This window comes from Ovis canadensis, chromosome 2 (assembly GCF_042477335.2).
Source record: "Ovis canadensis isolate MfBH-ARS-UI-01 breed Bighorn chromosome 2, ARS-UI_OviCan_v2, whole genome shotgun sequence".
Lineage (NCBI taxonomy): Eukaryota > Metazoa > Chordata > Mammalia > Artiodactyla > Bovidae > Ovis > Ovis canadensis.
The window spans coordinates 180,572,478-180,595,353 of record NC_091246.1 but is presented as its reverse complement, the minus strand read 5'-3'; the positions used below and the strand labels follow the sequence as shown (position 1 = coordinate 180,595,353).

The following is a 22,876-nucleotide window of genomic DNA, read 5'->3' as shown; positions in this document are numbered from 1 at the left end:
TTAGTTTCCCAACCAGGGATTGAACCCATGTCCCCTGCATTGCAAGGCAGATTCTTAACCACTGGACCTCCAGAAAAGTCCCCAGGCCCCACTTCTAATTCTAGTTCTCTTTCTGTTTCCACTCCATATGCAGTTACTTCCTCCACTGAAGTCTTAAACCCCTTAAAGTCATCCATGAGAGTTGGAATCAAATTCTTCCGAACTTCTATTAATGTTACTATTCTGACCTCTTTCTGTGAATCACCAGTGGCATCTAGAATGGTGAATCTTTCCAGAGGCTTTCTGGGCTTTGCCCAGATCCATCAGAAGAATCACTATCTGTGGCAGCTACCTTACAGAATGTATTTCTTAAGTAATAAGACTTAAGACATTGAAAGAACTTGAAAGTTGAAATTACTTATTGATCCATGGGCTGCAGTGAGGAAGCCCGTGTGTTGTTAACAGGCATAAAAACAATATGAATCTTGTACGTCTCCATCAGAGCTCTTGGTGACCAGGTGTGTTGTCAATGAGCAGTAGTATTCTGAAAGGAATCCTTTTTCTGAGCAGTAGGTCTCAACAATGCATTTAAAATATTCAGTTATACATGTTGTAAATAAATGTGCTATCATCTAGGCTTTGTTATTCCATTGATAGAGCACAGGCGAAATAGGTCTAATATAATTCTTAAGGTCCCTAGGATTTTCAGAGTGGTAAATGAGCACTGACTTCAACTTACAGTCACCAGCTGTGTTAATCTCTAATAAGAAAATCAGCCTGTTCTTTGAAGCTTTGAAGCCAGTCATTGACTTTTCCTCTCTAGCTATGGAAGTCCTTAGATGGTATCTTTTTCCAATAGAAGGCTGTTAGATCTGGCTAACTTGCTGCAGCTTCTACGTGAGCACTTGGTGTTTCATCTTGCATTTTTATACTATGGAGATGGCTTCTTAAATTCTGTGAACCAACTTCTGCTGGCTTTAAATTTCTACATCTTCCTCACCTCACTCCACATTCATAGAACTGAAGAGAGTTGGGGCTTTGCTCTAAATTAGGCTTTGGCTTAAGAAAATATTGTTGCTGGTTTGATTTTCTATCCAGACCACTAAAACTTTCTCCGTATCAGCAGTAAGGAAGTTTCACTTTCTTATCATTCATGTTTTCCCCTGAAGTAACACTTTTAATTTCCTTTAAGAACTTTTCCTTTGTAGTCACAACTTGACTAATTGTTTGGCAGACAGGCCTAGCTTTCAGCCTGTCTCAGCTTTCAGCGTACCTTCCTCACTGTGCTTAATTTCTAGCTTTCAGTTTAAACTGAGAAAGATGTGACTCTTACCTTCTCTTGAACACTTAGATGTGAGTGTAGGATTATTTACTGGCCTGATTTCAGCATCGTTGTGTTTCAGGGAATAGGGGTCCCTGGGGAGAGGGAGAGACTGGAAATGACTGTCTGGTTGGCAGAGCAGTCAGAATACACACCACATTTATTGGTTAAGCTTGCCATCTTACGTGGGTGTGGTTTGAGGCACCCCAAAATAATTGCAGTGGTAACATCAGAGGTCACTGATGACAGATCACCATGACAAATAAAATAATAATGACAAAGTTAGAAATATTATGATAATTGCCAAAACATGACAGACATAAAGAGAGCAAACGCTGTTGGAAAAATGGTGCTGCTTGAAGCAGGGTTGCGACAAACCTTCAATTCATAAAGCACAGTATCTGCCAAGCACAGTGAAACGAGGTGTGCTTGTATTACATTTTCTGCCATGTCTCTTGTGTAGCTCTTGGCAGTAAACACAAAAAAGTTCTGATGACCACTATTGAATCATGGCTCAGTGGTTCATACTGCAGGAGAATTTCATGCAGTCCACAAACACTTACTGAAAACATATTCCACGGCAAGGAAATAGTGTAATAAAGAAAAATGGGCCTGGTCTCTCATATCACATTCCATATAGCATGGTTAGGATAAAGACTGGGAAGAGGAACAAAGAGAATATGAGAGTTCGTTTTATGTTAATCCATTGAAATGCTGTATTCCTTGTTTATTCAAATGTTTATTAAGATTTTACTTTTACGTGGATATATTTACTCTGCTTGGAGATTTTGAGGCTCAAGATTCCTCTATGCAAGGTATCTGGCAAGGGGTTTACAGTCGAAATAATGTACACAGAGATTTAAGTAATGGAAATTAGGAATCGAAGTAGATAAAATTAGAGAAAAATTTTATGTTTTAATATAAATAAGTCAACTCTTTTAAGAATGAAAAGGGAATAGTGTCTTGTTTATAAAAAAACCTGTTTTATGTGGTTACCTCTTAATATGGAGTTACCTATTCTGAAATGCCTTTTTTTCTAAGATACTAGTAGACATTTCATCTTCTTTTTCTACCTCTAAGATACTTCCTGAAGGTTTCATTTTAAACAGCAACTATTATTTTTACTCAAATTTATATGTATGTGCTGATTAAAAGTGACTTAGGAAAATGGAAATGTTTTCTTAAGGAAGCAAACATTTCATCTGTTTCCAAGTCTTAATTTCCTGACCATCCCTTTAGTATTTTATTGAGGAAAATTAATTTTTGAGTGAAGGGATGTCATAGTATAAAATTATAAAGAACTCTTATGATATTCTACTATTTGTTAAAGACAGTATTTATACAAACTGTTCTTCTATCCATTTGTTCACTAATATGTGATCCAAACCTAGATGATTCCCTGGTGCCAGAGATTGCACGGATCTATAAAACAGATAAGCACTACTGAGTATCTCGGGAATGGACTCAGAACTGTGCCATGTGATGCTACCTTAAAGTTAGAATAACCTTCATCATAGCTGAAGTAAACTTTAAATTATTGTTCCTTTTTTGATTTTCTCATCTGGGCGCTGTCCTGTCAGGCCTCATCTTTTTTCATTTTATTTTTTGTTTACCTCCATCCATTCATTCATGTGCTCATTTGAGAAGACTTTAGTTCGATCTTCAGAGGATAAATGGTTCTAGAAACTGTAAAGCAGTTACAAGAGGACAGTTGCCCAAGGAGCTTTATTTTTTTTAATGGAGCATGTGTATTACGTGGCCAGTTTCTTCATTCTAACTTGGTTATGAGACTGAAACCATTCCTCACTCTGCTTTATCATGCTGAAGAATCATCTGAGGGGGAGGGAGATGGATGCTGAGTTGTCTCATCAAAGGAAGCAGCATTATTCTAACCGTATCCATCCTTGTTTAAACCGTCCACTGTTAGAGGTTTGAGAGGTTACGTGATATGCTTCATGTTTATAACTGATGTGCTGGAGAATTGGTGTTGAATTTATAGCATCAGCAGTACAGAAAATGTGATGTATTTTATGCCATTAAAGGAATGACCTGTTCTTGTTCTACAGAGAGTGGAAACTGGAAGTCAAACACCCTTTGTATTCTAAAACAGGGTCTCAAACATTTTGTAATTTTTATGTATATATTGTTAGGAGTCTTGGTGCTGTTAGTTAATGTGTCTTCGAATACAGTGTTTAATATAGCACTGAATAAATGATGCCAGTTGTCAGTGGATGAGTAATCAACTAATAGCTCTGTAGTAATTGATTTTTTCTTCAATAAAGCTGCATAAGCCATGATAATAAAACAATAGTATCATCAAGCTGGAGAGAGGCCAGCAGACATTAGACATCTTGAATGTTTCCCAGCAGATATTACCTTAATTAATAGAAAGTTCTTTGACCACTTCTTGTATAAATAATTTCACTTGTATGACAGTGTTGATTGTTTTTTATTCACTTTTATTAGGGACTATAATCTTTTAAAAATTTTTATGACTACTTTGTTAAGAATTATTTAGAGTTAATTCAAGCAATCTGTCACATTAATCTCAAGAAGTTCACTTTCCCACATAATTGCTATGGAGTTCTGAATTGTTGGTATGGTCCCAAATAATTGTACAGAGTTTTTGATTAGTAATGTTTCTATTGCCACACACACACTATTCCTATAAATGAATGCAAGTAAAGTAGCAGAACACAAAGTCAGCACACAGAAATCAGTTGCATTTTTATATATTAACAGTGAACAATCTGAAAAGGAAATTGCAAAAGCAATCTGATTTGCAGAGAGATTAAACAGAATAAAATACTTAGGAATTAACTTAATCAAGGGGGTGAAAGATTTGTTCAGTGAAAACTACAAAACATTGCTGAAAGAAATTACAGATGACATAATTAAATTGAAATATATTCATTGTCATGAATTGGAAACATCAGTATTGTTAAAATGTTAATACTGCCCAAAGTGATCTACAAATTAGTGCAGTTCCCATCAAAATCAAATGTCGTTTTTGCAGAAATAGAAAATCCCATTCTAAAGTTCATGTGGGACTTCAAAGGACCTGGAATAGTCAAAACATTCTTGAAAAAGAACAAAATTGGAGGAGTCAGTTCATGACTTCAAAACTTACTACATAGCTACAGTAATCAAAGTAGTCTGGTGCTGGCATAAAGACAGACACATAAGCCAGTGGAATAGACTAGAGAGCCCAGAAATAAATTCTTGCATATATGATCGGATGATTCTTGATAGGAGTGCCAAGGCAATGGAGAAAGGATAGTCTTTTTAAAAATGGTGCTGGGGAAACTAGATGTCCACAGGCAAAAGAATGAGGTTGGACTCTGACCTAAGACCATATATAGAAATTAACACAAAATGAATCAAAGACCTCTAAGAGCTATAAAACTCTTAAAATTCTTAGAAGAAAACACTGGAAGAAAGCTTCGTGACTTGATTTTGGTGATGACTTCTTAGACATAACACCAAAGGGGTGAGCCAAGAGAGCTTTCTCAGTCCCCAGGCCTACCTCTAAGACATCCCACTGCCCAAGATGCCTGTTATAAACTACACACCCAGGAGGGCAGGGACCATAGTGCCAGAGCTGCTGGACCCATTTATAAAGTCAACAACTTTAAGAAGGGCAAAGGCTGAAGACTGCAAAACCTCAAAAGAGACTGAAGAAGGTATGGGGTGAGACTGCCAAGATTCTGCATCCCAGCACGCTCCCAGGTGATGCCAGTGTTACCCATTGACAGTTCTGTGGGCAGTACGTTGAACAGTGCTGATACAAGAAAACAACTGTTCAGCTGTGGAAGCTACTCTTATCAAATGATTAGTGAAGCCATACGCCCTGCCCTTGGCATCTTCCAGGATCACAGGCCCTGTGTGATGCCCACAGTGAAAACCTACATTGCAGAGAAGACATGCTGATCTTGTCCCCACAAAGTGGGAGGAAAGTTGCTGGAACAGCTCACTTTTACCAGAGAGAGAATGATATTTCTAAGAAAAAAGTTAGTGCTCAGGTCTAGGGCAAGAGTGTTTATTGGTGGCCTCAGGGTTTCCATTTGAAACTAGGCTAGGTTTCCATTTGAAAACTGCACACCTTTGTGAAAGTTACCTTTACCACCACCATCCTTCATGAACCTGAGGGAGAAATACCTAGAGGAACAATGCCCTCTGATGCCATTTCTGCCAAAAAGGATCCCGAATTGGCTAGAGGAGCTCAAGGTTATGACCAACCATTTTGGCTTTAGAGTCATAGAACTCAAGAGTCACAACTCAAAATTGAGCCCCACAAACCCGTTTTTCAGAAACTTATTTCAATGAATTGCCAGTGTCACCTGGAGATCCAGCGGCACAGGCAGGACTCAACCCTAGCCCTCTACCTTTGTGTACTTCTGGAGCACCATGCTGCCCCTTCATGACCTTTCCCAACCTTGTTTGGGCCCAGCTCACCTAAAACTAGCATCTGTGTTTCGGTGCATTTTACACTAAGACTTTTTGAGTCTTGTACAAGTTTCAACATTTGCTGAAATGAGGACACTCCAAGGGGCCACCCTTGGAGTGGGAACTTGCTTTTAATTCTGTGAAACTTGACTGATGAGAGCCAGATAAGACACCAGGTTGATCTTCAGTTGGTTGGATTTGAAAGGGTTAAGTAAAGTGTTTACCCACACACACACAGATAAACCACCAGTTGGTTCAGGAAGATGCTCAGTGTCTTTATCAAGCTGGTAAGGGGTGAAGACTCGGGACATGTGAATCTTACTTTATCTTGATTCATGCCACAAGAAGCTTTCTTTAGCTGAAAGCTATTGTGGAGACTTATTCCAGGATGGCTAATGGAGATCTGTTAAGCAGTATATTAGCCATGAGTTTTCCAGAAATGTCGAAAGTGTTTTGAAGACCATCTTGCAGTTTGCCCCAAGCCACCCAACTTTCTTTGCTGAGAGGTTGTACTATTCTGTGAAAGATGCTGGCACAAACAACTTCATGCTGGTCAGGATTGTGGTTCCTTGAAGTGATATTGATCATATAACATGTATTGGGTTGGCCAAAAACTTGGTTTAGGTTTATGCGTATGTTATAGAAATGCCCTAAGGAACTTTTTGCCCGCCCCAGTAGAACAGATGTTCAGTCAAATGTATCAGAAGACTCTGGACCCAGTAGTTTCAAATGACATGAGAGAAGACCATCAAAGGCTACTTCTGACCGTTGTGGGCCAGTAAGAGGGATCTTTTCAATGAAGCCATTCACATGTGGGTATTGCCTTGACTCCAGTGTTATTTTTTCTCTATGTACAACCAATGTAAAGCTGCATCACAGTATTTTAGTAATGATTCAGTGTTTATTCTCACTGCTCTCATGTTCTTACTCTAATCGGAGTATCAAATTTTGGTGCTCTGATTAGCATAATAAAGCATGATTCACATTGTTCTTTTTCTAATCGGAGTACCAAATTGGAAAAGAAATCCCAGTCTGTTAAGAAGAGGTGGGAGAGACATAGGACAAAAGCTTTACAGCGGTGAGCTTGCAGTGGTTTCCTGGCTGTCACACCACGGGCAGGCAGTTTGGACTTGATGAGAATTTAAAAATTTTTAACAGCAAAAGACTATAAACAGAGTAAAAAGACAGTCCATAGACTAAGAGAAAATATTTGCAAACCATTTGTCTGAGAAGATATTATAACCAAAATATATAGAGAACTCCTAAAACACAAGAACAACAAAACCCCAAACAACCCAATTCAAAAATGGAGAAAGGATTTAAATATACACATTTTTAAAGAAGTTATACAGATGGCCAGTAAGTACATGAAAAGATACTTAACATCACTAATCACTATGGAAATGCAGATCAGAAGTACAAGATACTATGTTACACCGTTAGGATGGCTACTATCAAAAAGTAGAAAAACAAGTGTTGGCAAGGATGTGGGGAAATTAGAACTCTTGTACACTGTTGTTGGGAATTTAAAATGATACAGACATTATGGGAAACAGAATGGCAGTTCTTAAAAAAATTAAAAATAGAGTTAGTGTGTGATCCAGCAATTATACATCCGGATATATATTAAAAGAATTGAAAGCAGAATCTTGATGAGGTATTTGTACACCTGTGTTCATAGCAGCATTAATCACCATAGTTAAACATGGAGTCAAGCCAAATGCATTTATCTTGAGATAAATAGATAAGCAAAATATGGAATATGCATACAGTGGAATAACATGTAGCCTTAAAAAAGAAAGAAATATTTGATATGTTGCAACATGGATAAACTTCGGGGTTATTATACTAACTGAAATGTCAGTCATTAAAAAATAAGCACTTTGTGATTCCACTAACATGAGGTACTTTGATTCAAAGTCAGAGACAGAAAGTAGAATGGTAGTCACCAGGGGTTAGAATGAGAGAAGATGGGGAGTAATGTTTAATGGCTACAAGATGAAAAGAGTTACAGATATGGAGTGTGTGGATGGTGACACATTTTGAATATATTTAAATTGAACTGCACACTTAAAAATGATTAAAATGGTAAATTGTATATGTACTCCTCCACAGGGGGAAAAAAAAATTGAGAAGGAGGCTTGGCTTGGGCTGAGCTAAAATCCAAATATATGTAGGCCACATGGAGGGTGGAAAGCTGGAGCAGAATGGGGGTGGAAAAGTGAAAGGCATGCTTTAAATAATAAAATCCACTTTAGAAATAATTCATTCTTATTTAAAGCCAAACTTCTTTACTCTGTTGGGTTTGCATGTGTGTATATGTCAGCTTTTCTGGTATTTATTATGTAATTAGGATCTTTGTCGTTTGATATGAAATAATGTGATTTTTATTGAATAATGCCACTTTGGCAGTTTATGCTTTACTTATGTAGTAGCTTTCTATTGCTGCATAACATAGCACCACAAACTTAGAGGATTAAAACAATGTCCAGTTTTCAACTCATAGTTATATAAGTTGGGAGTTCGGTTGAGCTCAGCTGAGTTCTCTGCTTAGGGTTTCTCAAGGCTGAAAGCAGAGGTGTTGGCCAGGCTGGGCCCTTCATCTGAAGGCTCTGGAGAAGAGTTTGTTTTCACACTCAAGCCAACAACAGCAGCGCCTTAGTGTTTTGCAGCTGGAGGTCTGAGGTCTGTGTTTCCTGGCTGACTTTGGCCACGGGCCACCCTGTGCCCCTGGAGGCTACCTGTACCCTCTTCTGTCCCCTGTCTTCAAGGACAGCAGTGCAGTGTCAGGTCCTTCTCACCCTTTGAATCTGACCTGCCGCCCAGCTCCCAGCCAAAGAAATTTTAAAGGGCTCGCTTGTTTGGGTCAGACCCAGCTGAATTATCTCTATCTTAAGAGCAACTGACTTGGTACTTTAATTACATGTGCAAAATTCTTTCACTGCCTTATTTAGATTAGCATTTCATTAATTTACCAGAGGAGGGAAATGTTAGAAGGCTATCTTTAGAATTCTATCAATCACAAATAGTATTTGACTCACAAGAAGGTTTTGTTTATAGGTGTGATATAAAGTGCACAGGACTAAGATTCTGAAGCTCTTGGGTTCTGTTTGACTATTTAGTAACTCTGATCCTGGACTGTAAGGCTCTTGAGACCAACATCTGTGTCTTATTCATCTTTATAAGCCTACTATGTGGTGCAGAGTCTGGCATGTAGCAGGAACTTAGAACACATTAAGTCACAGTGAGATAATTTTACCTCTCAGTGGTTTAATCTTCCTTCATCAAAGAACTCTTGTGAGTTAAAACGGAGACTGTTAAAGCATGTGTAAATCTATGGAAATTCTAAACCATTACTATAGGGACAGTGTACAGCCTCCCCAAAGCCCTTTTCTCTTTTAAAAATACCTTTTTGTATTTATTTGGTTGCACCAGGTCTTCCTTGCAGCGTGTGCAGCATGCAGCATGTGTTCCCTGACCAGGGATCAAACCGGGCCCCCTGCATCGGCAGCAGAGTCCTAACCACTAGACCACCGGGGAAGTCCCTCATTTTTTAAATCCACCGTTTTACTGCACTTTTTCAAGAACTTTGAGAATTAACCCAAATAGTGTGAACTTTTATACAAGGAAAGGAAACTGACATAACTTGACTAGGATCACCTACTCATAAGAAGCAAAACTAGAAATTTGAATCCGGTCCAGCATATGAGTGCAGTTTTTACTTGCCAGTTAATGATTTTTTTCATTTTTAAAAAAAAAATTTTTTTTAAGAGAAAGTGATGTGCCATTGATACTTAGAACTGTAAGGGATTCAATCAGAAGACTGAAATAAATCGTAAATTGTTTTCCTTAGAACTTATTTAGTCATGTGCATTTTGCTCATATTCATGTCTTGATTTTTCTCCAATTTTTTTCTGTAAACCCTTACTCTATGTAACATAGCCTCTTTTAATTCCATATGCAGTGGTAACAGAAGTCCTCTTGAATAAATTAAAGAAGTGAGTAAACAGAAGACAGAACCAACATGAAGTTCTCTTAGCCAGTGCTGTTATGTGCATTTGTGCGTGCATCCGTATCATTTCTTCTCTTGAAGAAACAACGTCATTTCTTTTTCTTTCCTTCTGTTTTTCTTTTGTTGTTGGCACTGCTGATTTTTACTGTTGAAAAATCCAGGGTCAAAATCCCAAGAGTACAGTGCTTCTTATTTCAAGAACTTTGACTTCAAAATGGGAGACAGACCACACTGGTGCTATAGATTCTTATTTCTGTTGGTTCTACAGGGAAGACCGTTTTGGATTCTGGAATGAAATGGTGGCTTTTTTTTATATATATGAAGCATACTAATCTAGGTATTAAGGACTTTGTTTTATGACTGGTATCAAACTGGCTCCTTGGTTTTAATGAGTTTAAGTGATAGGTACCTAGGCCTTGCACTGTTTGGGTTTCGGCTTAGAGAGGTAGATTAGAAGGAGATGGAAGCAAAGAAAATCTTCCAGAGTCCAGTTCACAAGCCCTTCAGCTGTTTTCTCAAACCAAAGCCTGGTATCACAGACCAGAGCCACTCACCCAAGTGGATTCCCCAGTTGTGTGATTGATGATCTGGTGGTTAAGGTGAACATGCTTATTGGAACTTTGCTCACATTTCTTCATTTCTACTTCATTGTCCTACCCTTGACCAGACAAATAGGATTCCAACTGATAAACTGGGGTTGTGCTGTGACGTACAGCCAAGACTACCAATAAGTCTAAGGCTTGGTGCAGTGATTTCTCTCTGGAAAAACTTAGAGATCATATAGTTAACTGAGAATATGGCTCCAGGGGAATTTTTAAGTTGTTATGGAGAAGTTATATTTAAGTAGTACTTCCAGTTAATGTAATTGCGATGAAATTTGCCCTTTTGATTTTGGCTTTTAGCATGGTGAAGTACAGTGCTGAAAAGGCTCAGTAGAGAAGTGGTGGTACTCTGATTCAGTGGGCATTTGAAACATTGTCTTTAGTATCATAAGTTTGGAACTTTGCTAGGCACAGCCACTTAAAATTTCTCAGGGTTTCTTGTGGGTTCCCCCCCCCCAACTTTGACTAAACTGTAATATGTTACAGAATACAAAAAATGTGTATTTTATTTTGCTACTAAGACATTACCTTATAATTCAGTTTAGTTCAACACAGAAGTTACAGCTGTTTGGTCATTTAAAGAACATGGCCAACTCACAGAAGGATTTTAGAAAATCTTCTACAAGTGTGCTTTTGGGAGGAATCAATATTTCTTTACTTGAAACCAACTCTGATTTCCTCGTTTTCCATTCTTGGTGCAGTTAGTTTCTCTGTGGTTTAGGATTATGAACTAAGAAACAATTTTTCTGTTTCAGTATGAAATTTAATGCAAATCTTTCTTGTGTATTCAGCGGCCATTGCAGTCATTTGGACAGACAGGAAAAAGGTCTAAGGTATAGTAAATATTTTGTGCTGGCATGCCAAGGGCCTTCCCTCATGCTTGATGAATCTTTGTTTTCATACAGCTCTGCATTCAGTTTAGTTTTGTCACATTTCGTTTGGGGCAGAAAGCTTATTTTGTTTTATTTGGGGTTTTTGTCTTGCCTAGTCGCTTTTGTGCATCGCTTTTATATCTTTAATGGTTCTTTATCTGTAGAGAAAATGGCTCTCATCATTCTTTGGGTTTTGAGATTGAAGTTACTCCCATCCTTGCTATTGCTATTATTTTTAAAACTGCAGTTATTGTTTTCCCTCATAACAAAGAGTTTTAATAGTATTTAACGATATATTTAGCTTGCACATTTCACCTACATCTATACACAGCAGAAACTATTATAAAGAAACTTAAACTCTAGCCCTAGATTTATGAAATGTAGCGTTAATTTTAAATACTTTTCTTCAGTCAAGCTCAAAGTTAAAGCTAGTTCGGAGCCTTGCAGTGTGTGAAGAATCTCCACCACCCCCTACAGCAGAGATATCACAGGAGAACCAGGTAAAAAAAAAAAAAAAACACCAAAACAATAAACAAAGCAAAACAATTATTATTCAAAGATACAATGGTAAAGCCTGCTTCCTGGAGAATATTTTTTCATAATGTTAAATAAAAGTTGTGTGTGCATGTACATGTGTTGTATATGTTTTTACTGAGTAAACTACCAATAAGTCTAAGGCTTGGTGCAGTGATTTCTCTCTGGAAAAACTTGGAGATCATATAGTTAACTGAGAATATGGCTTCAGGGGAATTTTAAGTTATTATGGAAAAGTTATATTTCAGTAGTAATTCTGGTTAATGTAATTGCGAGGAAATTTTCCCTTTTGATTTTGGCTTTTAAAAATTTGTCAAACACCTCTTGAGTGTGAAGGGGAGACTACCCAAGACTTCCACTTGATATGTATCATTTTGCTTAACCTGAATGCATGGTGAAGCCAGTCTTCATAATAGCTTGGCTCTAATAGTTGTCTAATATTTCTTATTCCATTGTTTATAAAGTATAGAACTACTGAGGCTCAACAAGTAGTTTGGTTTTTTGCTTTTTATATATTTTTTTAATGCTATAACTTTACTTTTCTATTAATCTTAGCTACAGATTGATCTTTGTCTTATGTTACACTTGTACGTTTACATATAATTATTTTTGGACTCCCTTAACAATGTTTATTGGTGTGGTAACTTTGGCTGTTTGTGCCTTGTTCTACTTTAAGAGTTTAAGTAACCTGAAGTCCTCCTGTATCCTAACAATTAGTTTCCAAAGAATTGAGGCGATATTTTGGTTAAGAAAGATGATTGAATAAAGGAGAAAGAGAAAAAAGAGCTATGACAGATTGTATACCCTCCCTTTTTTTTAATGCCAGTTGTATGTTTGTTGATTCAAGCACAGACTGTTGATGCTTTGCCTTGATTTAGAAGATGATGTCATCAAAAGTATACTATAAATACTGAAGATAGTTGTCACGTGTTTAGAATGTGTTCTGTTTTTTAAAAAGCACTATGTGCTTTTACTTTATATAAGAAGATTTTTTAATAGATTATTGACAAAGTGTCAAGGAACATAGGGATCAAAATTTACTTTTTATTTATATTTAAAATCTTACATAATAGAAGATATTTGTATGTAGTAATTCTATAAAACAGATATTTTAAACTTCCAAAGCAAATAGAAATATGCTCAAAGTATTTTACTAAGAACTATTGCCTGGAGGACATTTTCAGATGTTAACTTGGCTTTTGCATGCTTGTGGATGAGGCTGAAGAGTTATTTATACACTCTGAAAAAAATTCAATAAAATTGTGTTTTAAAAAGCAGTTTTACAGGTTCTTTTGTACATATCAGAGTAACGAATATACCTGTTCAGGGTTGAGCAGTAAGCATTGTAATGGGGTTTTTTTGAAAATTAATTTCTTCATTTTGTTGACCAAAATGTTACACCATCAGCCCCATAGAATAACTTGTCCAAGGAGATTGAGGAAATGAGAAGAGTCATACATTCATAAGACTGTTAATCCAGAAAAAGTGTCTTCTTTTGAGAAAAACTGTAACAAACATGATCTTTGGTTTGATGTGGTACATTTCAGCTATCTGAAAATTATTACAGGAGGTGGAAGGGAAGTGGGGGTTCTTACAGTGCTACATAAATTTGTCTAGTGAAAATTTATGTGAGAAATAAATTAATATGAGGAGGATATGTTGTATATTGATGTATATATTATTCAAAAAAGCTGACTTGCAGCATATGGATAATGAATAAGCTGGTTATACCAAAGTTCAATTGTTCCACATAATATATTATTTCTCAATTTTTCTTAGATAAGTTAAATTTTTCTTTGGGATAACAACCTATTATTACCTTGTCTGAACAAAAGATACTCTTTTTAATAGAAAGTCTTTTTCCAAGCATTGAGTTAACTAAATTGCACCTAAATGGGAATTGAAAAATAAATTATTTCTCATAAAATGTACTAGCATCTAATCCTTGACAGCAGACACTTTCCAGCTAATAACGCTTGCTTCAGAATGTGATTTTTGAGGAATTAATCTGGAATAAAACTCATTATTTGAAAGGTTGAGAGGCAATTAAAAAAGAGATGTCACTTGAGTCTGATGAGAGCTTATGAGAAGGAAATGACCTCAATAACTGATGTCAGTGACAGAGTGAAGAGTGAAGGAAGTATGGCTGCCCATGGAGACAGTGCTATCATTTCAGTTATTTGTAGTCAAGAGAGTTTATGTATAAGGGCTTAGGCTTTTAAAATTAAAATGTCTTGTTAATTTGCTGCTGAAAACAAGGCCTCAGTACTAACTGAAGACAAGCCTAGATACATTATATCTACTAGATTTTTAAATACAGTTCACCTTGATAAAATAGTTTAATATCTGTCTAAATGTGGACTCTTTTCTTCCAACCTTGATTTCATAGATTATCCTTGAGTAACAGGATAGAAGTTATAAGTCAGGGAAACTTCTAAGTATTTTACTTCTGAAACGGTTCTGAGATTCATTTTTAGATATCTATTTTTTAGTTAAAAATATAAGGAAAGTAGACTAGAAAGTGAGTCATAATGAGAAAAATGACTGACGAATACAGGATGTTGATTAATGCATGAGGTTTGGTAAATAAGACAAAGGAGGGTGTAAAGCAGATGTTTTGTCATTTTAGTGGAATTTGCCAGTGCCTCACGTTTGTCCTATATTCTGAGCACAACTTTGAAGATGAAATAGGAATCAGAACTGAGAAAAGCTAAAAATAGCAGTCAGAAACTCCATGGGGAGGGATATATATACACATATATATGTATATGTATTAGATCTGAAACTCTTCTGCCAAATACTATTTTGAAAAAAAAAAAAAATATATATATATATGGGGAGAAAATGTTTAATAGAAATCATGGTGGCTGCAAGTTTCAGAATCTTGAAATTTATATCCTTTCAGTATTGACTTATTGTGCCTACTGCCACCACCAGCTGTCACCCAGAAAAGTGAAGTCATTTGTTAATATTTTCTATCACTAAAGGACAACTGTATACAGCAATTTAGCCTACATCTAGATAGGCTACACCTTTATCTTTAGTAGATATGTTCTGGAAGTTTGTCTGTCTTTATAACTTTGCCGGAATAATCAAAGCCATGTGATTTTCAACCTATTTCAGCTGTATTTCTAGTAATTCCTTTCTGTTCTGAAATTGGATGTAATGACATTGTTTTAAAAATGTAAAATTAGTTCTCCTTTTCAGTCTTAGACAATGGTTACTTTACAAGTAAATGTTACATACCACTAAGGGAAACAATCTTGTCTGAAATCTTTCTAAAACAACTTTGTGGTACTTAGAGGAGGAACAGTGATAGTAGACTCAAATAGGAAATAATCAAAGTTGGGATTTGGTTTTGAAGTTTTTACTTACAGTTTTATATCTTAAGAAAATGAAGGAATATGAATTTAAAGTGGATACTTAAGAAAATTAGTTTTTGGTAAGTGTTAACCTGACACGCATATGTTCCTATTGTCATGATTGATGATAATTATCATACTTTTGTTTGACATGGTATCTCCATTGCAAAAATAGGTTAAAAAGACCTTTGTTCTGATCCTCCAAGGGTTTTAAGTAGATTTCATTGAAACTATTATAAAAAACATTTATTTTCTCTAAGATAATTTTCAATTGATACTTTCAAGGGATATGTTTCAACTAATATATTCAGCTCAAAAAATTAATTTTAACATTTTTTTATCAAGAGTTTGAGTAACATGGTAAAGCTATTGTAAGTTGTATTTTCTTGCTTGAAGAATCTGGTTGGATAAAATAAAAACCTTTTTTTTCCCTCCATGCAGTTTTGTTAATCAGCAATACAAATGTGGGATATTAACTGAATCACTTTTATATTTTCACTTAATAAATAATTTTACCTTCCAACAGGAGAAAATTCAGATCCAGTTAACACAATCATTTGAAAAAGAGGAGAAGCCCTCAAAAGATGAAGCAGAAAAAGAAAAAGCCAGTGATAAGTTGCCCAGAAAAATGTTATCAAGAGGTTTGCAATTTATTTCTGTATTTTTTAAACAAAGGTTTTATTTCACCATTAATCCACCCTTTACCCCTTGAATAATTTTTATATAATATATTTCTAATAAAAGTAATCCAGAACAGACTGAAGGGATGCTATAGTTCTGGGCAAAATGGCATGACACAGTTCTAAACATCAGATGATTTAGCCAAAAAACTGCACCTCATGTCAAAAAGTCACCAAGGAAGATAACTCACGATCGTTTATTGGTCTGTCTCTTGTATCAAAATAATGGAATCACTATAATTTAAATACTGATTCCATTAAAAAGATGTATTTTTAATTCCTTACGATACAAAGAACTAATGCCAAAATGTTTAGTATGCAGTAAGAATATTCTTGGAAACCCAAGATGTTTATCTTTCAGATGTAAATTTTAAAGGACTTCATCATATATAATTACAAACCTATAAAAATGCCTTTTAAATTTATAGACACAGTTGTGTTGAACAGTTTTATAAACAGCATAAGATATTATATTTAAGGAGAAGAAATAAATGTGAATATTTGTAAAAAAAATTTTTTTGGAAAGCAATTTTTTTATGATAAATACTCTTTCAGAGCTAAAGTGCCTGCATATCTCCAAATTATTAACTCCTTATATTTGCAACTGAACTAAGCAGACTCAGTTTGCTGTCTGAATCAGAGGTTTTTTTGTTTGTTTAATGAGGCATTTTTGAATATGAGAATTGTGGTGAGTATATAGAAGGATCTTTAAGAATTCAGAGTAAATTAAAGTGGCACATATGAGAGAAATTTTCTTTTTAAGAAGGTGTATAAACATGCAGTTACGTAAATCCATGTCATACTCATTATACAGGAGTAGCAAAATTGTGGTCATCTGAATCCATCATAAATTCCATTTTCTACTTTGTCAGTTTTCATTGTGGGGCATCTCATTTTATTTGCTATGCATCATGTGTGAAGGGAAAGGAATTTGTTTCAAACAACTTTATACTGGGTTTTTGTGTTGTTGTTTTTTAGATTCCAGTCAAGAATACACTGATTCAACTGGCATAGATCTACATGAATTTTTAGTAAATACATTAAAAAACAATCCCAGGTAAAAATTAAATTTATAAGGTTTACATTGCTTCTAGAGTACCATAATTTTGTTATATATGTTTTCATTACTGAGTTAGAATAAGGTTAGAATATTTGAACTACACCAGAAACATTTCAGTTTCTTAGGGCTAAGATGTTGCTGGCCTCTATATACACATGTGAAATACCTTTTTTGCATTATATATATCATGATGATATAAAGATAATTCATACTCTTGGTAGGAATTTTGGGAAATAAAGAATCATTAAGATATTTTGGGTCTTAATCGAGATTAAAGAGTTATCATTAATCATGAAATATGAGAGAAGTATACCTCATGATAAAGCACTCAGCCAAATTACACGTTATATTCACTTATAACAAGTTTTTGGACTTAACTGAATACGGAATTTTTGTTTCTTCTTGCTTAGCTTATGAACCTCCAGGCCAAAGATTTTTAAGGTGCTTATTTGAGTCACTAGCTAATTGTGAAATCCTTTGTTTTGCCAGGGTACTAGAAAAATAGATTTTAACTTTTTGACAGGTCATCGATCCCATTGAGGCATTCTTCCCAGAAAAAGGTTTATTCACAAAATATCTGACCAACCCATTCTTGTAGTAGAAGACTCAAAGGTTAAGAACCCCTCCTCTAGATGTTAGCTCCGCAGAATGGTAGTTAAAATTTGTGAAATTTTTAGTTCATTGGGTCAGCACACGTGATAAAAAACATGAACAAGTGTCTTCAGTATTGCTGAGGTTTATCTCATGTCTTGCTTCAAGATACACCTTTAATTTCATTCAGAATTTATTGTTTCAGTACCATCTTGATTTTCTATTTAACTTTAATCCCAAATGGAGAACCACTAAAATGGAAAGTAGTCTCCTTATAGTAGGAAGTGTAAGTGTGAAGTCAGTCAACTCTGCATGACTTCTTTTTTTTCAGGTCAAGTTGATTCCTCAGTGGTCCCAACTGAAATTAGTCCATTGAACAGGTATTCGTTGGGTATCCATCATGTGCTAAGCATTGTGCTAAACATTGTAGATATAAAAGTGAGCAAAATATAATCTCTGACCCTAAAATATTCACATTCTATGTGCTACGGAAAAAAGAAAACCCTATGATATATCATTAAAATAGAATAAATGTAAAAGAAGTTTTTCAGGGTGCTATAAAAGCACAGTGATGGGATCCCACCTCTGAGAGGATCTGTAAAGGCTGCACTGAAAAGATGCCTGAGCTGAGTTTTGAATTCACAGTGCTTTAAATGGGAGCATGAGAACCTGAGAGAGACAAGAGCATTGCTAAGGCACAGCAGTGTGAGAGGGAGGTAGTATACCCAGGCAGACAATTTTGCATACTGGCTCTGGCAGGAAGGCATGTAGCAAGTAATTCCAGAAAGTGATGGGGAGGTTGTTGGTTAGGTATGAAGACCGACTCTTCAGTTATCCTCAACCTATATCGGTACCAACACACTGGGGTGGTTACTGAGTAAGAAGTGCTGATGGGAAGCCGGGGATGTGATGAACAATTAAAAATCATCATCGCTGAGACGCAGTAGTGCACCATTTGAGAAATGCTGAGTGTGGCATGCTCTGTGGAGGAGTCATGACAGAATTCTGAATAGGGTGATACCAGAATGAGATTCGCATTTTAGGAAGATTACTTCATCAGTGAGGGGCCAAGAATCATGAGCAGGGAGTGTGGGTAGGAGAACATAGAGAAGAACAGAGAGGAAAAGGCTTATTTGGAAGATGTTTAAGAATTAATCCCATGGCAGGACTTGGTGATTATTTGGAGATGGACGAGTAGTGGTTTGTTAGAACAGAACAGCTGCTAGGTTTCCAGCTGGACTGATGGTTAATCCCATTAACGGGGGAAGTAATAAGGACAAGCCTGAATGAAGTAAGGCATGTTCTGTTATAAATAAGTATAGTTTGAGGTATCTGATGAAACGCTGTGGCAAGATTAAATGTATAACTCTGATTTTCAAGTGAATGAGCCTGGATGCTCTTACAGATTAGGAGTCATCAGTAGAGGTGACCCTTGCTTTGTCAGTTTGGCCAGCGAGATGCAATAAATGACAAGGATGAAACTCTATGGAAAAACAGTATCTTAAAGGTAGAGGATAAGTAAGAGACACTGAGTCCTAAAGATGGCAGAAGAATCATGAGAACATTTGTCTTAGAAATCAGCCAAACGGAAACAGCTTCATTAAAGGTGACAATGAAGCAACCCATTAGATTAAGGAACTAGGAAGTTGTTGGCTACTTTAGCAAGGCATTTCATTTGCTCTAGACTGGTGGAAATGAGAACTCAGTAGGTTAAGGGGAAGGTAGAAAATACATAGTTTGTGTAAAGCAAGACAGGATCCTAAACAGGATTTTTCTTTCTTCTGAACCGATAACAGGTTCTGAAGAAATTCCAAAATATTCTTCTTTTGTGCAGTTTTCTGTTTTCCTCTACAAATGCAAAAGTTTTTACGTTATCTGCATATGTGTTTTTGAAGTGTACAACTTAGTGATTTTTAGTATATTCACAGATTTCGTGCTACCATCATTACAGTCAATATATGAGCTTTTTCATCAACCTCCAAAAGAAATCCTTAACCATTTTGCTCTCGCCTCCTTATGCCCTGAACCCTAATCTAGCTTGTCTCTATAGATTTCCCTTTTTTGGGTATCATCATATGAATGAAATCATATGTATGTGGTCTCTTGTGATTGGCTTCATTCACTTAACATGATATTTGCAAGGGTCATCCATGTTGTGCAGCATGTATCAGAACATTAATCCTCTGTGTTTGCATTTTTATTCAAAAAAATATGTAAGTGAACCATTCATATAATGGCTAATGAGTAAATACTAATGTCAGTGTGGTTTACATAGTTGTAGCTAATGTTAAATTTTGTGAGAAAAACGATTTGCCTGATGGCTCTGTGTTCTCTCAGTGAAACACACCATTAATTGCCAGACATAGGTGGCACAAAGTTAGTAATACTGCTGCTGCTGCTGCTGCTGCTAAGTCACTTCAGTCGTGTCCAACTCTGTGAGACCCCATAGACGGCAGCCCACCAGGCTCCGCATCCCTGGGATTCTCCAGGCAAGAACACTGGAGTGGGTTGCTATTTCCTTCTCCAGTGCATGAGAGTGAAAAGTGAAAGTGAAGTCACTCAGTCGCGTCCGACTCTTCACGACCCCATGGACTGCAGCCCACCAGGCTCCTCACTCCATGGAATTTTCCAGGCAATAGTACTGGAGTGGGGTGCCATCGCCTTCTCCAAAAATTAGTAATAAGTGGCAAATTTCCACTAGAACTTCAGCTCATTCTAGATGTTAAGCAGGTTTATTTTGAAATCATAGTAAAGTCTAGTTTACATTTTATTTCAAAATTTTCCTTCAGGTCCTTAAATCTTGTTCTCATCCCAATGAATAAACTTAACTTCAGGTGTTAAATAACCATTTATCTGTAATTCCTGTCTTAAGAAATACTTTTAAAAATTGTAATAAATAATCATTACTAGATTAGAACCCAGGAACCTGCAGTTGCCCAAGATAGAGATTACACGCACTGACGTGGTTTTTATATGTGTTTTTGTATTGGTTTTATAACCATTTTCTGTAAATTATATAACATATTGAAGAAATATGGACAGTATAGGCAACTGTGTCACTAATGGAGGGGAGCAGCCCCATGGAAAAATTCTCAGAGTATATGTTTTAAAAGTAAGCAGTTTTGTTCTGGGGAACATCATGTAATTGTTCTGTGCTTGAAATATTTTCTGAGTTTACTTCTATTAGAGGTGATGTTTAAATCATATTTCTTGCCTGTTGCAGATATTTGACCCAGTTCATACAGACCACTGGGAAGGGAATGGTGAAAGCAAGCATTCTTGTTTTCTTCTTTTTTTATTTGCCACTTGTGTACCAGCACATACTTTCTCAAAAGTCAGTTCTGGTATAATGACTAGAACACTAATAACTAAAAGATTATTGTCCCTTCATTTTAACTCAGGTAGTTTATTGCTCAGTTTGATTGAGATCTTTGTTTTTCTTATATATTTCTTTAATAGCAGATAGCATGTATTGGTTTCTTTTAAAGATTATATGATGACAAGTTCTATGGGTGCCTATAAGTTCATGTGCTAATAAACCTATGCCATATGAAAATTAATTTATGGATCTGTTAGTTTGAATACTGTATGTAATGGTTCTGTAAAGGACTATTAATTTTTTACTTATGGCCATTACCAAGAAATCTAACCTTGATGACAGATTTGAAAATTTGGAAACTTGGACTAAGCTGTAGCAGATACAAGGCAGGAAATGTAAATCTTGAGAACTTAGGAAAGCTATTTTTCTAACAAGTTTTACTTTTTGCTAACTAAAAATTTAGTAAACTAAGTAGGGGAACTTAATTTAATAGTAAGTGGTCCAGGTAATAATAGAAAATCCTCTGCAACCCATAAATCTACATATAAAAGGGAAAAAAGCCTGAATTTGTATCAATTACTAATAAAATTGTTAGGTTTTTGTTTTCTTTCATGGAGACAACAGAAATTTCTTTTGAATACCAGTTCCTTCACTGAAGAATATTTCACATATTGTAGGCTTGCTGTTTAGCTCAAACAGAGGAACCAAATTAAATGCACTGTTTCATGAATGCTAAATAAGTTGCCTGCCTCCAATTCCTTTTTTTCCCCTACAATAAGTGTATAAAATACATTAGAAAATTTTACCATGTCAAGACAAATTGACCGCAAAAAACATTAGAGGAAAAGAGTCTTAACAATAAGTCTTTTACAGTGAAAACCTTATGAAGTAAGTAAAAATTTTCCATCCTCCCCTAAAATTTTAAGGAAAAACATTAAAAGACATTAGTAAAATAATCTGATTAATTTATTCCACTCAGATAGATTTGTTGAGTGTGCTCCTCACTATAGCACAAACAGCTATATAAAAATAATTGTGATAAATACTCTTAAAAGGTATGAAAGAAACAGGTCTTAAAAGAATGTAAGAAGCTGTGCTAGGGACTTCCCTGATGGTCCAGTGACTGAGACTCTGCGCTCCCAATGCAGGCAGCTTGGGTTCCATCCCTGGTCAGGGAACTAGATTCCACATGCCTCAACTAAGACCAAGTGCAGCCAAATAAATAAATGTTCAAAAAAAAAAAAAACGTGCTGGGCAAAGGAAACGGCATGTTCGAGGAGCCTGTGAAAGGAAAGAGCTTGAGAACTACAGCGATAAGCCAAAAGGATGAAGGTTTTGTGAGAAAGGGGCAGGAAATGAGGCTAAAGAGATAGGTGAAGGTCATACCTGCCTTGTAAGGCACATTGCGTTAGTGCGTGTGGGTGCTCAGTTGTGTCTGACTCCCTGTGGCCTGTTGCTCTGTAGCCTGTCCAGCTCTGTCGATGGGATTCGCCAGGCAAGAATCCTGGAGTGGGTTGCCATGCCTTCCTGACCCAGGGGTTGAACTTGCATCTCCTGCATTGGCAGGCAGATTCTTTACCACCAAGCCACCAGGGAAGCCCCATGGGCCATGTTACAAAAGATGTTCATTTCTAACCTAAGAGCAATGGGAAACCTGTGATAAATGTTTATCCCACACCATGACATGTCTTCACATTTGTGTTTTTAAAAGATTGTTGTGGATGTTCCAGGTAAAACAAATTTGGAGGGAACAAGGGAAGATACAGGGAGATAATATACTACTATCGTAGAGGTTCAAGTCACAATCCTGAATACTTGGATCCAGGGTAATGGCAGTGGAAAGAGAAGAAAAATAGATTGAAGATAGATAAAATTTGCAGTTGTGATTAACTGCATGGGAGGATTTGGAAAAGCATAGTAATAGGCAAGAAAAGGTACTTCTAGTACAGTATGCTGAGTGAAAGGTGGTACCACTTGCTGAGGTGGAGTATACTAAAGGAGAAAAATTGAATGTTGCTGAAATTTGTATTAAAATGTAATCCTGTTCCACTTTGGGTTTTAAATCACCACTTAGGCATGTTATTCTCTTGATTTTTTT

The 22,876-nt window shown here is 36.2% G+C and overlaps 1 protein-coding gene across 15 annotated transcripts in view; it reads left to right on the top strand.

Moving 5' to 3' along the window:
- The window catches only part of R3HDM1 (R3H domain containing 1), a 95,684-nt gene that overhangs the window by 4,511 nt on the left and 68,297 nt on the right, over positions 1-22,876 (top strand). For 10 of the 15 annotated variants that reach the window (XM_069577697.1, XM_069577695.1, XM_069577696.1 and 7 more), the window contains exons 3-4: positions 15,655-15,769; positions 16,787-16,865. In XM_069577697.1, coding sequence (XP_069433798.1) covers positions 15,655-15,769; positions 16,787-16,865 — 194 coding nt within the window. Of the gene's footprint in view, positions 1-9,997; positions 11,194-11,642; positions 11,733-15,654; positions 15,770-16,786; positions 16,866-17,756; positions 17,840-22,876 lie in introns of those variants that run through there. The other 5 variants (XM_069577701.1, XM_069577698.1, XM_069577703.1 and 2 more) reach the window with 4 other exon arrangements.